The sequence below is a fragment of the Phalaenopsis equestris genome, unplaced genomic scaffold, assembly GCF_001263595.1.
Source record: "Phalaenopsis equestris unplaced genomic scaffold, ASM126359v1 Scaffold226392, whole genome shotgun sequence".
NCBI lineage: Eukaryota > Viridiplantae > Streptophyta > Magnoliopsida > Asparagales > Orchidaceae > Phalaenopsis > Phalaenopsis equestris.
Genome location: NW_018244410.1, coordinates 159,860 through 173,475, shown reverse-complemented (window position 1 = coordinate 173,475; position 13,616 = coordinate 159,860). Strand labels below are relative to the sequence as shown.

Sequence of the window (13,616 nt, the reverse complement as noted above, 5' to 3'; positions counted from 1 at the left end):
TATATATATATATAGTACTTGGTAAATGAGGGAGACCCCTCCTAATAGGCAGCAAGCCCTAAGCCTAGAAGTATGGCCGATCGACCCTTCATGTATACATGATGAATCGGTTCAGCTGCCTACTCTTCACATGTCTGGTTTAGTTTATAGGGACGTCCAAATTAGTATGTCAGGCTTGAGAGATTTTCGACCTTATTCGTCAAAGCTTTTGTCTGTACGCTGAAGATGACAGTGCTGTTGTAATCTCTCGAGGTTGAAGGCTCTTTGACGACGACCCTAGAAGCACCTAGATTCCTTTGACAACTGCATTGTCTGTCAAAATACTTGAAGAGTTTTCTTCATTTACTCATAGCCATCCATATCGGCCCAAGCATCAGGTAGTATGCTGCCGAATTGAACGGGGCCTTCATGCTAAGTATGCTCTGTAGTATCTTCCAATGATAGCCCAAGATTGGCCTATTCTTATCTAGCACGAGGACAACAGACTGAACTCCCTATAACGATGGCGGCCATGATGGTAATGTATCGATTATGATGTCCTAAAATGCTTTTTGTAGTGATTGCCCTATGTTTGGAATCGGCTCCGAACCAGTCGATTCCACTCCCTAAGACATGCTCCTTCTAAGGTTTCCAACTGTGGGTGGCTGTTTGATTCACGGTGGTTGCCTGCTTTGCTTCCATTGTCTCTCCACTTTCAGTGCTAAGGTCTGTACGTCCCTTAGTGTCCAATAGGGTTGTGGCTAGACCATATTAATGATGACGGGCTTTAGGCCTCCCAAGTATCTGACCATGGTGTTCTCCTCTATTTCTTTTGGCTCATACTTCAACTTAAGCTGCATAAATTATGCCGTGTACTCAATTGATAGTTCTTTCTATTGCAGGTAGTGGACTTTCAAGAAAATAAATTTGCGGTAATGTGGGGGTACGTACTGTCACTACATCGCCTTTTTCATTTTCGTCCAAAAAATGATTTTGTTACATTCTTTCTATCTCTCTCACTTTAGGCTATCTCTTCACAATGAGGAATTTTTCTTCAGCTTGATGACAACGAGCTTCACTTTTCTGTCATTCACTTCCTTGTATTCAAATATCTATTCAATAGTTTGCATCCATTTGAGGAAATAATTTGGATCCATTCTTTCCTCTAAGTCCGATAGGTCCATCTTCATTCTCAGATTTCTGTTTTCTCCAATAGGCTCCTCATCTTTGCATCTTATAAGATACACTCCATCTTTGTATCCTCTAATAAGTATCTCATCTCCGAATCCTTGAACACACACCTTTCTTTTATGTCCTTTTTAAAAAGACTCGGAGTCGCCAACTTGTCTTATTGTCATATTTTTTGAATAAATCTCTTTGATTATAAAAATGATCCGAAGAGGGAGAGAAATCGGAAAGATAGAATATACGACAAAAGTTAGACAAGAAAATTTTAAAAAGAAACAATGAAGGCTTATATAAGTTAATCTTCGTATGATAAGTCAAGAATGTATGGTCAAAAGATATTGGATATCCAATTATTATTTATGATATCCAGCAATTTGATAAATCAAGGATGTTTATCATCTCAAACGGGTGAATTCCAATACTTTCGGTGCTTATGTCTTGCCATAGAGCAGAGGGTGAATCACTGCATCCACTGCGGGCGGTAACAACTGAGCATGCAAGGCCCACGAGACGATATCAATGATTTTTCAAAGGAATGACAGGGCTCAAAGGAGGTGCCAACAGAAAGAAGATGACTCCCTAAACACATAGAGGTAGCCGGGTCAGGATATCATTGTTCTGTTATCCCAAATTATGAAGAGCCTAAGTCTATCTGGTCGTGAAGGTAGTCGACCCGACCTGACTAGGGACCCTTTATCAGTAATCCATGAATTGTGTCGTCCAAGGAAATCTCGATAGCCCAAAGGTTAGAGGAAAGAAACATCTAATTCCCTATGACCCTCTAAGAGGTGAAATAGGTAAAAATGAGAGTTATACTCGTCATTTAAGGGTCTGTTTGACGCAGTTTAATTGTTGCAGTGCGTTTTGAAAATGCAGTTGACTCCATTTGTTTTCTGCTTTTTGTATGCATTTCAGGATAAACGTTAGCATTTTTTTATTAAACGTGGACGCGGGTTTGACCCTGCTGTCCGCGTTTGGAGAAAAAACTTCCCGCGCTTGCTCTCATCCTGTGTCGAAGCCCTAAGGCTTCTATCCTCTCCTTTGCTCTCATCCTGTGCCGAAGCGCTAACGCTTTTCTTTCATTCTCCTCTCTCTCGATCGTTGCCTCTCCTTTGCTCCCATTCTGTGTCGATGCCCTAACACTTGTCAGTACGTGGTTGTGGTGCTCTGTAAGTAATATCATTACCTTTCTTGTGGTGATTTTCGATGGAGTGGCTATTTCGTGCGATTATTTGCCTTTCTCTTTTGCTGTGAGGATTTTGTGGAGCTCTGCCGTGGTGATTTTCTGATGGAATGACTTATTTGTGTAGAAGTTTGTGCTTAGTAGGGGGGACATTAATTTCTAACGTAAGGTATGTTGAAGACATTATAATCATTACTAAAGCTTCCTAGGTGGCTGTCAAAAAACATTTTTCGTTTGTTTTTCATTTTGAATAGGTCTCTAGTTTGAATTTCAACAAGAACAAGTGTGTTTTTTATCTGGCAAGGATATCTATAGCTACGACTCATTGGATTGCAAATTTTACTAGGTTTTCAAGTGATCAACTTCCTATTTCCTAACTTGGTGCGAAGATTATCAAGGGCAGAAGGAAATGCTTTCTTTGTTTAGGGGCTCTTAAATTCTATATCTACTTGACTCTCTTTTTGGTAGATAGTTTCATCTGTGATGGGGCTAGAATTACATTAAATTAAAGCTTTTTCTCCTCTCTTCCTCTTTACTCTCTTCAATTATTCAAAATGAACAAGTATATTATTTTTAAGATTGAGAGAATGTTTAATAGATTCTTGTGGAGTGGTTTTTCTTTCCAAATTCACTAGACAACCTAGAAGAAGTTGTGCAGCCTTATTGATTGGGGTGGCTTAGTCTTTAGGTCCCTAAGGATTCCATTTTTATTGATTGTATCAAATTATGGATCAAGTTTAGAGCTAGAGCTTCACATTCAGTTGAGTTTATGTGAAAGAAGTATTCTGCTCACTCTCATCCCTTAGCTGGTACTCAACTAGTTGATTTTGCCATATGGAAATAAATGTTGTCTCATAGGGTGGCTGCTGACCATCTTATCTATTAAGAGGAGAGGCAACGATCGAGAGCGAATGAGGAGAATGAAATTTATTGTATTCTATTAAACCCGACAAGTGTTAGAGCACCGACACAGGATGAGAGCAGATGCCCTAACACTTTTCTTTAATTCTTCTCCTCTCTCTCGATTGTTGCCTCTCCTCTGCTCTCATCATGTGCCGACGCCCTAACACTTGTAAGGTTTAATAGAATAAAAACTACCCAAACAACCAAGTCCTAGCCTAACAAACCATTTACCACATGTTTAATTTATTTTGTATAAGAATAATGACTGCTATGTAAATAAGAATACATTATTTTGTTTCTAAAAAGTGAAATTTTTGTTGTATGCTTGTATGTACATGATTGACTATGATGGAGTTACCATTTTATGATACCAATGATGGAATGATAGTGTATCCATGCACATATATGAAAAATGATATTAATATTGAAATACCTTATGTGATACAATTTTTAGATGGTGTTCATGTGACGATTGTACAATATAGAATGATATTTGTATGTTATTGATATAGTATTTTGATATCACTAAATGTTAATATCGATTTATTATAAGTTTAACTGACATACATTTTACTTTACTTTCTGTAGAATTGCTTTTACTTTTTGAGGATCCATTGAAATTTTTTACCCACTTATGATATGCCTAAAAAATATAATGCTTTGTAGCCAGATTTTGCATTTAAAAAATGTTGTATATTGTTGATTCTGCCTCAGCAGCTCCAATATTATCCTCAGATGTTTGACGTGATCTTCATCAGTTCTTGAATATTTCAGAATATTATCAATAAATATAATGACAAACTAATCCTCATAAGACTTGAATATTCGATTAGGTGCTTGAACACAACAAAAGTATTGGTTAAGTCAAAAGACATAACTAAGAATTCATAATAACCATATCTTGTTCTTAAAACAGTATTAGTTACATCTGACTACACATCAATGCTAAATTTAATTTCTCATTTTGGTGGTGGCAGTGACAATTCTTTAGGTAATACATCAAAAAATTCTGTAACAACTGTGTTGTTCTTTAATTTCTGCATATCTTTATTCAACACTTTTAATTTGACTCACAACACAGCTCGTCATTTCGTAAATATTTTTCAATATTTATTGCTCTGATCAGAGAAGATTGTGCATTTCGATCACATAAGATATAAAATGGCTTTTCTCCAGGTAACTTGAATTTTTTTGTTTTTTTCCAGTATTTATTCGTAGCAAAATTCTTTAATAACCAGTTCATCCCCAATATGACATTGAAAATCTGAATTAGTTTTATGATCAACTCTTCTTGTAGCTTCTTATTATGAATGTTAACATGAATGACACATTTTCTATTTACATAAAACTACTTTTTGAAGACATAATAATAGAGAGTAAGAGTGAAGTGCACAATGTCAACAGGTAGACTAGAAGCAAATTCATTGGAATTGAAAAAATATGATGTATCTGAATCAAATAAAAAAGTGTTAGGCTGATCTTGAATAAGAGGCGTACTTATAATCATTTATTTTTATTCTTTAGCCTCCTTAGGGGCAATTGGAAAAACTCTGACACTCACTAGTTGCTTATTTTGGCACTCTGAACTTTTATCCTTGAGTTGAATGCTTTCTAAAAAAATTAGTTTTGCTTGGTTGGTCACCTTTTAAAAGTTTTTGGAGCTGTTCCTGTCCTTGAAATATTGGCGGTCTGCTATCTATTTTCCTTTTCTGCGGACAATTTATCTGAAGATGACTTGACTGTCTAAATCTATAACACTTTCATGAAGCCATCAAGTATTGTCTAAAATGCCTTGTCCACATTTCTCATAGATTGGTCTTTTCAATTGAGGTTGTTTTTTATTATCTTACAATTTAACTTTTTTTGCTTTGGGGCTCTTCTCTTTTGCCAAAATCTTCTTACTTGCTATCTTGGGGTTGCCACCACAGATTGGAGTTCATCACATTTTTTTATTCTTCTTGGTCTTTCAACTAACACTGAGAAGTCACTGATTTTAAAAGGAGCCAAAACCAATCTCACTTGATCTCGAAGACTCCACAAAAATTTGTGTTAATTTTCTTTCTGAGTACTGATTTAGTGGCATGCATATGTGGAAAGAGAAATGAATTCTGCCTCATATTGTATAATTATCTTTGATCCCTGAGTCAGATGAAAGAGCTTATCTTGTAATACTAATCTAGTCCCTGAGTCAGATGGTAGAGCTTATCTTGTAATACTAATCTAGCTAAAGGTGGAATGAACCAATCTTTGAAAACTTAAACAAATTCATTCAACTTAATCTATGGAGGATGTGTTAGTTGAAATTTCTTTCTATGATATGCGTGCCGCCACATTTGTACTTTGCCATCTAATATTAAAGTGGCTAGCACCACTCTCCTATTCTCTGGATAGATCATGCCATTCAAAATCATTTCGATTCTCAATAGCCAATCTTCAAGAACTGTAGGGTCACTAACACTCATGAATGCATGTGACTTGAATTTCTGAAAGATCTTCAAATGTCAATCAACTTCTATGTCATATTCAGTTTTGGGCCAAGGCGGATGATTTATCAATGACAGTCATTTTATTAACTACTTGTGATATCAATTGAGCAATACCCTATAATTTTGTGGCTGTAGTTTCATTTGTCTTGTTCTAATTATCCTTTATGTTTAAGATACTTTCAGCTTGTACTTCTTGCTCTGCAATTGGCCTAGGAGGCTAACTCTCAGTACTTTCTGATTCTTCTTCAAACATATGCATCTGTATTGGCATAATTTATTATTCAAGTATAGTTTATCATATAATAACTATATTATGTATGCGTGATACCTTATATCATATGGGTTACCCATCTCGGATTAATCAATCTATAACTTTGCATAAATCAATTCTTATTTTATCTAATTCATACTTCTTATAAATCTAACATGCTTTCATCATTTTTTCCATCTAATAAAGTTGCATTGATACCGCTTTTTGTCACCCCCCAATTAACCACATGTTTATGGTCAACCGCAGTGCGGTAGGGACGGATGATTTGGTCATATCAAATTCTCACCAATATCCATCATGACTCGCAAAATCAAGACCCCATGATTGATGAACTAATCTAACTAAATTGCCATAATATACATTATACATTTCAATTCATAATTCATTCTTAGTTTTATATACTTGGAAGTGCGAAAAATAATATCACAAGAATATATACTAAATCCAAATAATAAAAGTACATACCCAAAAAACTGTACATCCTCTAAAATTATATAGTGAAAAAGTTGTACACGTCACACATGTCAACTCGCTCTAGTGCTCTTATCCCTTCTTGAAAGTCAACAACATAGAGTGAAATACTAGCTCACCAAAATAACCTCGACTAACTAAAAAATTTTATAGTGTGCATGATCATATATAACTCATGTTTATGCACACAACACATGTCAATATATATTATAATCTTATAAAACATGTAAAAGAAAGACATGTTATGTAAGGAATTATGACAACTTTATGAAAGGCATATTTCATCAATTCATATGTAATCATAATTACATGCATAAGAATTTTATTGTTATCAATCATAATTATATGAATGCCACTTGTAATTATATGAACCTCAACTAATTTCATGGCATTTCATATTATTTTTGGTCATCACCTAGCTTGAAGATTAATTTAATTATTGATAATCGTCAGGCTCCTACTAACATAGCTGTTATCAATAACCTCCCTGATAATAATGGTTTCCTACTTTCCGTCTCCGTCTGATCTCAACTGTTCCCAAATTCATTCCCATTTGAATACTAGGAGTCGGGAATCCTGTTGTTTCCTTTCACCTATACTTGCAAGCACTCATGTAATAATCTATTTAACACAATACTTGCGATATTTCTGTAATAAACAATCATAGACAATGCGTAATCATATGCCTAATTGATATGACAATAATACCTGCACACAAATATTACGTAATATGCTCATCACATTAATATCATAAAAAAATAATAAGCCTGGTCATTGTCAGGACCAACTAACATTTAGATAATCATGTACATGTTTCCTTTAATATACAAAAATTCTAAATGCATTCATATATCAAATAGGTCATATCAACAATTTAATAAATGTATTATTGTTAATTTAACACGATTATTTCACATGAATTGACAGAGCAAGCCTTTACGACGAGTTTCCCCAAGATCTCCTCAATCTTGCCGCCTATCATAAACAATTTGGAATTCGTAAACCTCTAAGTTTATTCAAGAAATCCTCGACTTATATTGTGATTTAACCCAAACCTAGTTTTCTTACCTCAAACAGGCTTTCCTGCAATGTTATCCCTTCAATTCTCTCCTAATTCCTTCTTCGTCTTCCTCTTTGTTGATTTGCTTGCTAACAACCCTGCTGAGAGGTCAAAGCCCAATTCGTAGCTTGATACACTAGTTTTCTCCCACTATAGTGATCGGAAATGAACGCTTCAATTCGTGGCAAACGTCAAAATGAAAACGTAGGCAAGAAAACGAATGTTCAAAATATCATGAAAGAGGGTTTTCTATTCACAAAAATCTCCCTAGAACCCCAATTTGCATTTTTCGGCCCTCTATATCTTTCCTAAGTCGTGCTTGCACTATAGTAGGGTCGCTGGAGCTCTCCAAGCTCACGAACCCGAGAGAGATTGAGAGAGGAATGTGATTCGAGGCCTTCTATGCATTATTTACCCTCCTGACGATGACTCACAACCATTTAATTGCATCAATTTACTAAATTCCATCTAATAAGGTCGGTGGGAACAATAAATGGGATTAGAAAATTAATTAAGGATTTGTTTCAGATCACTTTTTGTTTTTGTTTTTGTTTTTTGTCGGTTTTTTTTTCTGTTCTTAAAAAACGTGTTTGGTACTGTTATGATTTATATATTTTTAAAAATAAAAAATATAATGCATGTTTGGTTGGATATATTTTTTGCTTAAATGACACTTTTTATTAAATGGTTGGGTCCACATGTGCTATAGTATTAAGCTTCCCATGACATATACGATGTCTTGCTCCACCTAGCACGAAACATTATCTATGGACAGGCAGGCAGCGGGTGAGCATGCGGGCCGACAGGCGGGCTGGAGGGCGTGCTGCGGCGGACGGGAGACGGGCAACAGTGAACTTCAGGTGGTGAATGCGGCAAGTGGGGGTTGGCGATTGAGGCAGGCAACAACTGGCGGGGGCGAGCGGGGATGACCGATGGCTGACTGCCGCGGTAGCGGCGGGTGAAGGCTGGCAGTGGCAACGGCGGGGCGAGAGGCGGGCACCTGGCGTTGCAGGAGGAGGCAGGCATTGACTGACAGGTAGCGACGGGTGGCCGACAAGTAGCGGTTGGTAGGCAGCGACAACAAGCAAATAGGGGTCAGTGGCGGTTGGCGGGAGGCGATCGAAGACGGGCGGGTGGTCGGCGGTTGGCGGGGGCGGGCAGACTAGGAGAAGGGTTATTTTGGTGTTTCAAAAAGAGGCAAAAATATGTTTTTTCTGTTTCTAAAATTTTTAAAATAGAAGAGTTATCCCAAAAAATAAAAAAAACAGAAATTGGACAAAAAACAGATAGCCAAACACTATTTTTATGTTTGTTTCTTACTTTTAGTTTTCAAAAATAAAAAATAATAAATAAAAATTGATCACAGCCCCTAAGGGATTGATTAAAGTTAATTAAGCTTATAATTTCAAACTTTTATAACTTCACATACGCTTTAAAGTATACATGGTGTAATATATCAATTTGATCGTTTAACATGTAGAATTTTATAAAATTATCTCAGTCAAATTTCACAAGATGCGAAATTTGAGATTTATTTTATAATTGCCGAAGTTTTCACTAGATTTGGCAAAACTGGCAAATTTGGGTAAAGAGCTCTTAACAGGTTGTATGAAGAAGAGCAAACGGATGGTTATATATTATATTCTGAAAAAAGTTATAGTTAAATAGGCTGTTAAAGGTGTGTAGAAGTTGAAGCTCTAAGGTCATAGTAGTTATTATTGAGATTTGTAGAGTTACGCGGATATCATTGGTTTTTCAAATGACTCTTAAAGAAATAATTTAATAGCAATTTATTAGAAAAGAATGTTGTTCAAATTGCAGTAATTATCAGGAAATCGAGTTTATTAGTAACAGGAGCATGTATTCTGATTGAACGAAGGTTAAGGATAACCATATTAGAAAAACACTTCTAATTTGTAAAATGAAGATCAGGGATTGAGCACCTTTTTTTGTTTAAAATGGCCACAAGGAGTGATAGAATAATAATTAAAAAGAAAATTTTTATGGGTTTTCAGTTGGTTTAATAAAAATGTATGATCTAGTTCCATGCACATCAATTTGATAGGCATTTTAGAGAACATATATAAGTTGAGGTTACATTATTGGAACATGTGATGTTGCTAAGAATTTCAAGGTTGTTGCTTGCATATTGAGGTTGTTGAGACTGATATTACTGGCTTGAATGTTTTTCTATGACAGTCATCGGTACTTGCGTTATAAATCATGTTGGAAAGTAAGTTGTTTAATAAAATTCAATGATTTTTGTTTAATACAATTCAACTTAAAAGCTTCTCGTCCTCTTTAAATTGTTTAATACAATTCAATGGTTTTTGTTTGGTATTTGAAACAATATTTAATTAGATGTTAATAAACAGAGGTCTATGCTATAATATAATCATACTGCTGCACTACTTTTCTCATTACTATTTTTATGTTATGATTATATCTCTCCTTTGTCTTGCGCACATAAATGTTGGAACTTTGATGCAAATTTGTCTTCCTGACTAGAGTATTCTACAGGGAATTCTTTTGACCGGTGCTCCTGGTACTGGGAAGACTTTACTTGCCAAGGTAAGCTAAGCAATTAGATGCTTCGGTACATCTATAATCATCGGCTATTTCTCGTTAACCTCTTTATTGAAAAGCATAATTTGGTAAAGGGATCGTGATGGTTTAATTTTCTGATGTTTCTAGCTTAGCTAATGCTAGCTTTCTTGATATTTATGCTTGTAGATGTGTTTATAGGGGATGGTGGTCTCTTTTGAAAATTTGCATGGTTTGGCGCTTAGGTTACCTCGCATCAGGGAATGCAAAAAAGTGTGGAATCTTCCAAGTTGCGCTTTTCTTATTTTCTAAGCTGCAAATGCGACCCGTTAATTTTTTTTTTCTAGTCATTAACAAAGGGCACGTGCAAAAGGCGTGCAAAAGGTTTTTTTTTTTTGGTTACCAGTCAGCCTCTTTATTGAATTATGTTTATTTTTTGCTTTTTTTTAATTGACAATAGTTTACATTTTTTGTCATCGCATTGAAAACCCTTCTGGATCAGGCTATTGCAGGAGAGGCTGGGGTACCATTCTTTTATCGAGCAGGATCTGAATTTGAAGAAATGTAAGCTAGCAGCTTCAGCTGTAAGAATTTAATGTTCAACTAACTAAAATCTGAAATTTCTTGCTTCATGCTGCACAATATTTCTAGTAAAATAAAATGCAAGAACATTTAACTTTTAATAGATATAAAGTAACAAAACTTGCAGAAAATATTTGATTAAAATGAAAAGAAGATATTGAAGAAACACAAGTAATTTGGGAAAGATATCATATCCTATATCTTATCTTGGCACTTGTGTTAATTGATTAATATAGGGTGATGTTGCACACACCTGATAGATTTAAGTGGGTGATTTTAGTGAAGTATCCTATTCATAAAGGATATTATATCTGTATTTTCTGCCCACTTATGCCATGGTTACTGCATTTCTAACAACCTCAAATCGTTTGAGGGAGGCAGTGGATATCAATGCAAATTTATGTTACTAATGAATGATTTTAGAAAGTTATTTTGTTCTTTCTTGACCCTTAACTTTGTGAGTTTCAATAAAATGATGGTTTACTTTCACAGTTGAGATTTCTCAAACAATTCTGACATCAAAATTTACATGAACCTTTTAACTTTAGCGATGACGCTTCAAAATGTTTTAAGCTTATTTTTGTGTGATGGCCATCTTTTAATTAATTTGATCATTTATTTTCTGCCATCCATTTTTGTTTGTTTTTTTGTAATAGGTTTGTTGGTGTTGGTGCTCGACGCGTGAGGTCCTTATTTCAGGCTGCTAAGAAGAAGGTGGGTCTAATTTCTTATGCTTAGAATAAGCAATACCTGCTTCAAGGGCCCTGTACTATTACATGGCCCTTGAGTAGATTCTTTTTGTACATTATGATTATTATTTGATATTTCTGTTTTTATTGCAAGGACTTGCTCTTTGCAAAGTTTTTTAATTGTCATTTGGAATTAAATAATAATTCATAGCATCTTATCATTTTGATGGATACTTTGGGAGACGATTTAGCAATTTTATATGTTATTGCTGTACTACTTGCAATGATTTTGCTTGCTAAAATTGTGGCCAAGTAATATGAAGTTCTTAGTTTGTAAATATTTTGCGTGTATTGATTGGCCTTTATCTCATTGATTGTATTGATTGCATTTAGTTCATATTTATGAAAGTTTAGTTTTCATAACTTACGCATGCATACTTTAATACGCTGTTTTTGAGAAAATTACATTGAAATAGTCCTTAAGGATTTATACCTAGGACTTGAAATACCACATTTTTGGTATGCATATACATTTTATGTAACCATAAAACCTGATCACAATTTGTATCTTTTCCCCCTCTTATCCTTGTTTGCATAATGAATCATAATCATTATTCTAATCACCTCTTTACGGAGTGATTTCCTTAACCTGCGCTCCTTCATACATCTATCACTTCAATGACCATTTTTGGCACTCTTCCAACGAGCACCTTGCATCAACTAATATTGCTTAGAGAAGATAAAATTTTTATAGGGCAATCAAATGAGCCTAATTAGGCTAAGAAGTTTTACTGGACAGGTTTTAAATCATCATGGGCCCATATTTATTTATTATTTAATGCCTTTTATTTTAATGTGATTTATTTTATTTGTTTCATATTTTGGCTAATATTAGGTTTGAATTTGTTTTTTTGGATAGAGTTAGATTTGAATTATTTGGTCTTAATCTTGTAAACCTATTGCTATTTATAGGAGTTGATGAGTTTATTGCTTGTATTTTTGGCAATGGATTATTTGGTGAATGATCTTAATTTATTAGATGGTTTGGTCACATTAAACGTCGACCATCTGATGATCCGATTAGAAGAACCATTAGATGATCCTATTAGAAGAGTAGATGTTTTAGATTCGACTTATGTTAAGAAAGAGGAGGTAGACCTAGGAAGACTTGGGCTTATTGTATAAAAAATGATCTTAATTTATTAGAACTAAATGAAATTACGACACTAAAAAGGACGCAATGGAGAAAAAGGATTCAGGTAGCCAACCCCACGTAGTGGGATTAAGGCTTTGTTGTTAGTGTTGTTGATTACTTGGTGAATGAAATTTCTTTTTTGAGTTAGAGAGTCAATTGAATGCTTATCTAGATCCAGATTATATGAGCGAATCTCTCCAAGTTGTGTACACACTTATCTTTCTTTCCTTCCATCAATTTGGGCAATGGAACTTCATAGAATCCATCATCTCTAACCACGTATCTCTTTTCACTAAATTGCACATTAAGTTCTTACATGATTTTTTTTTCATAGTTTAGGGTTTAGGGTATGTAAAATCGACCACCTTTTGTTTGACTGAAGTTATTGACTTTGTATTCGCTATTAAAAAAAAAAGAAATTTCACAACACTTATGTAGGTTATCATAGTGATAAAACCTCTCAATTTTCATTGTGGCTGTTTTTATGCCGCTGTAATTGTGAGTGCTTCATAGGCTTTTTGCAGCAGTTTTAAAACCTTCGGGGAAGGTTTTTAGTAGCGATGACTATAACAGCAGTTTTAACCCCTACAAATATAACATCGGTTTAAACTGCTACTAGTTTCCAGAATTTTCTTTTTGATTTTATTCATTCTGATGATTATATACATTTCAAAAATCTTACATATAGAATAATAATAGAATATATGAAAGAAGATTATATACATACAACTAGGCCTGTGTATTCATTTGGTTTGGATCGATCAGTTTGCAAATTAATCAAGTCGATTGTATTCGAAATTAAAAATCCTAAAACCCAAACCGAACAAAATTTTGTTGAGACCGAAACAATTAAACTAAATTCGGTTTAAACTGTTCTTAATCGATACATCTTGTTGTGTTATGTATATAACAGTCACAACCAACAGGGAAAAAACAAACAAACAAAAACTGTATATAGCAACCAGCTGCATAACAGGAGAAAAAGTGCATAATTCTGACATTCAAATGGAGTAACAGCAAGTGATGATTTATATACACACACACACATATATATATATATATATA

At 34.6% G+C, this 13,616-nt stretch overlaps 1 protein-coding gene across 3 annotated transcripts in view; it reads left to right on the top strand.

Moving 5' to 3' along the window:
* The window catches only part of LOC110037883 (ATP-dependent zinc metalloprotease FTSH 11, chloroplastic/mitochondrial), a 37,243-nt gene that overhangs the window by 9,180 nt on the left and 14,447 nt on the right, over nt 1-13,616 (top strand). For all 3 annotated transcript variants that reach the window (XR_002295374.1, XM_020742611.1, XM_020742610.1), the window contains exons 7-9: nt 10,062-10,112; nt 10,588-10,649; nt 11,324-11,381. Coding sequence is in view for 2 of the 3 variants with exons in the window: in XM_020742611.1 (XP_020598270.1) it covers nt 10,062-10,112; nt 10,588-10,649; nt 11,324-11,381 (171 nt within the window). In the remaining variant the exon portion in view is untranslated. The remainder of the gene's footprint in view (nt 1-10,061; nt 10,113-10,587; nt 10,650-11,323; nt 11,382-13,616) is intronic.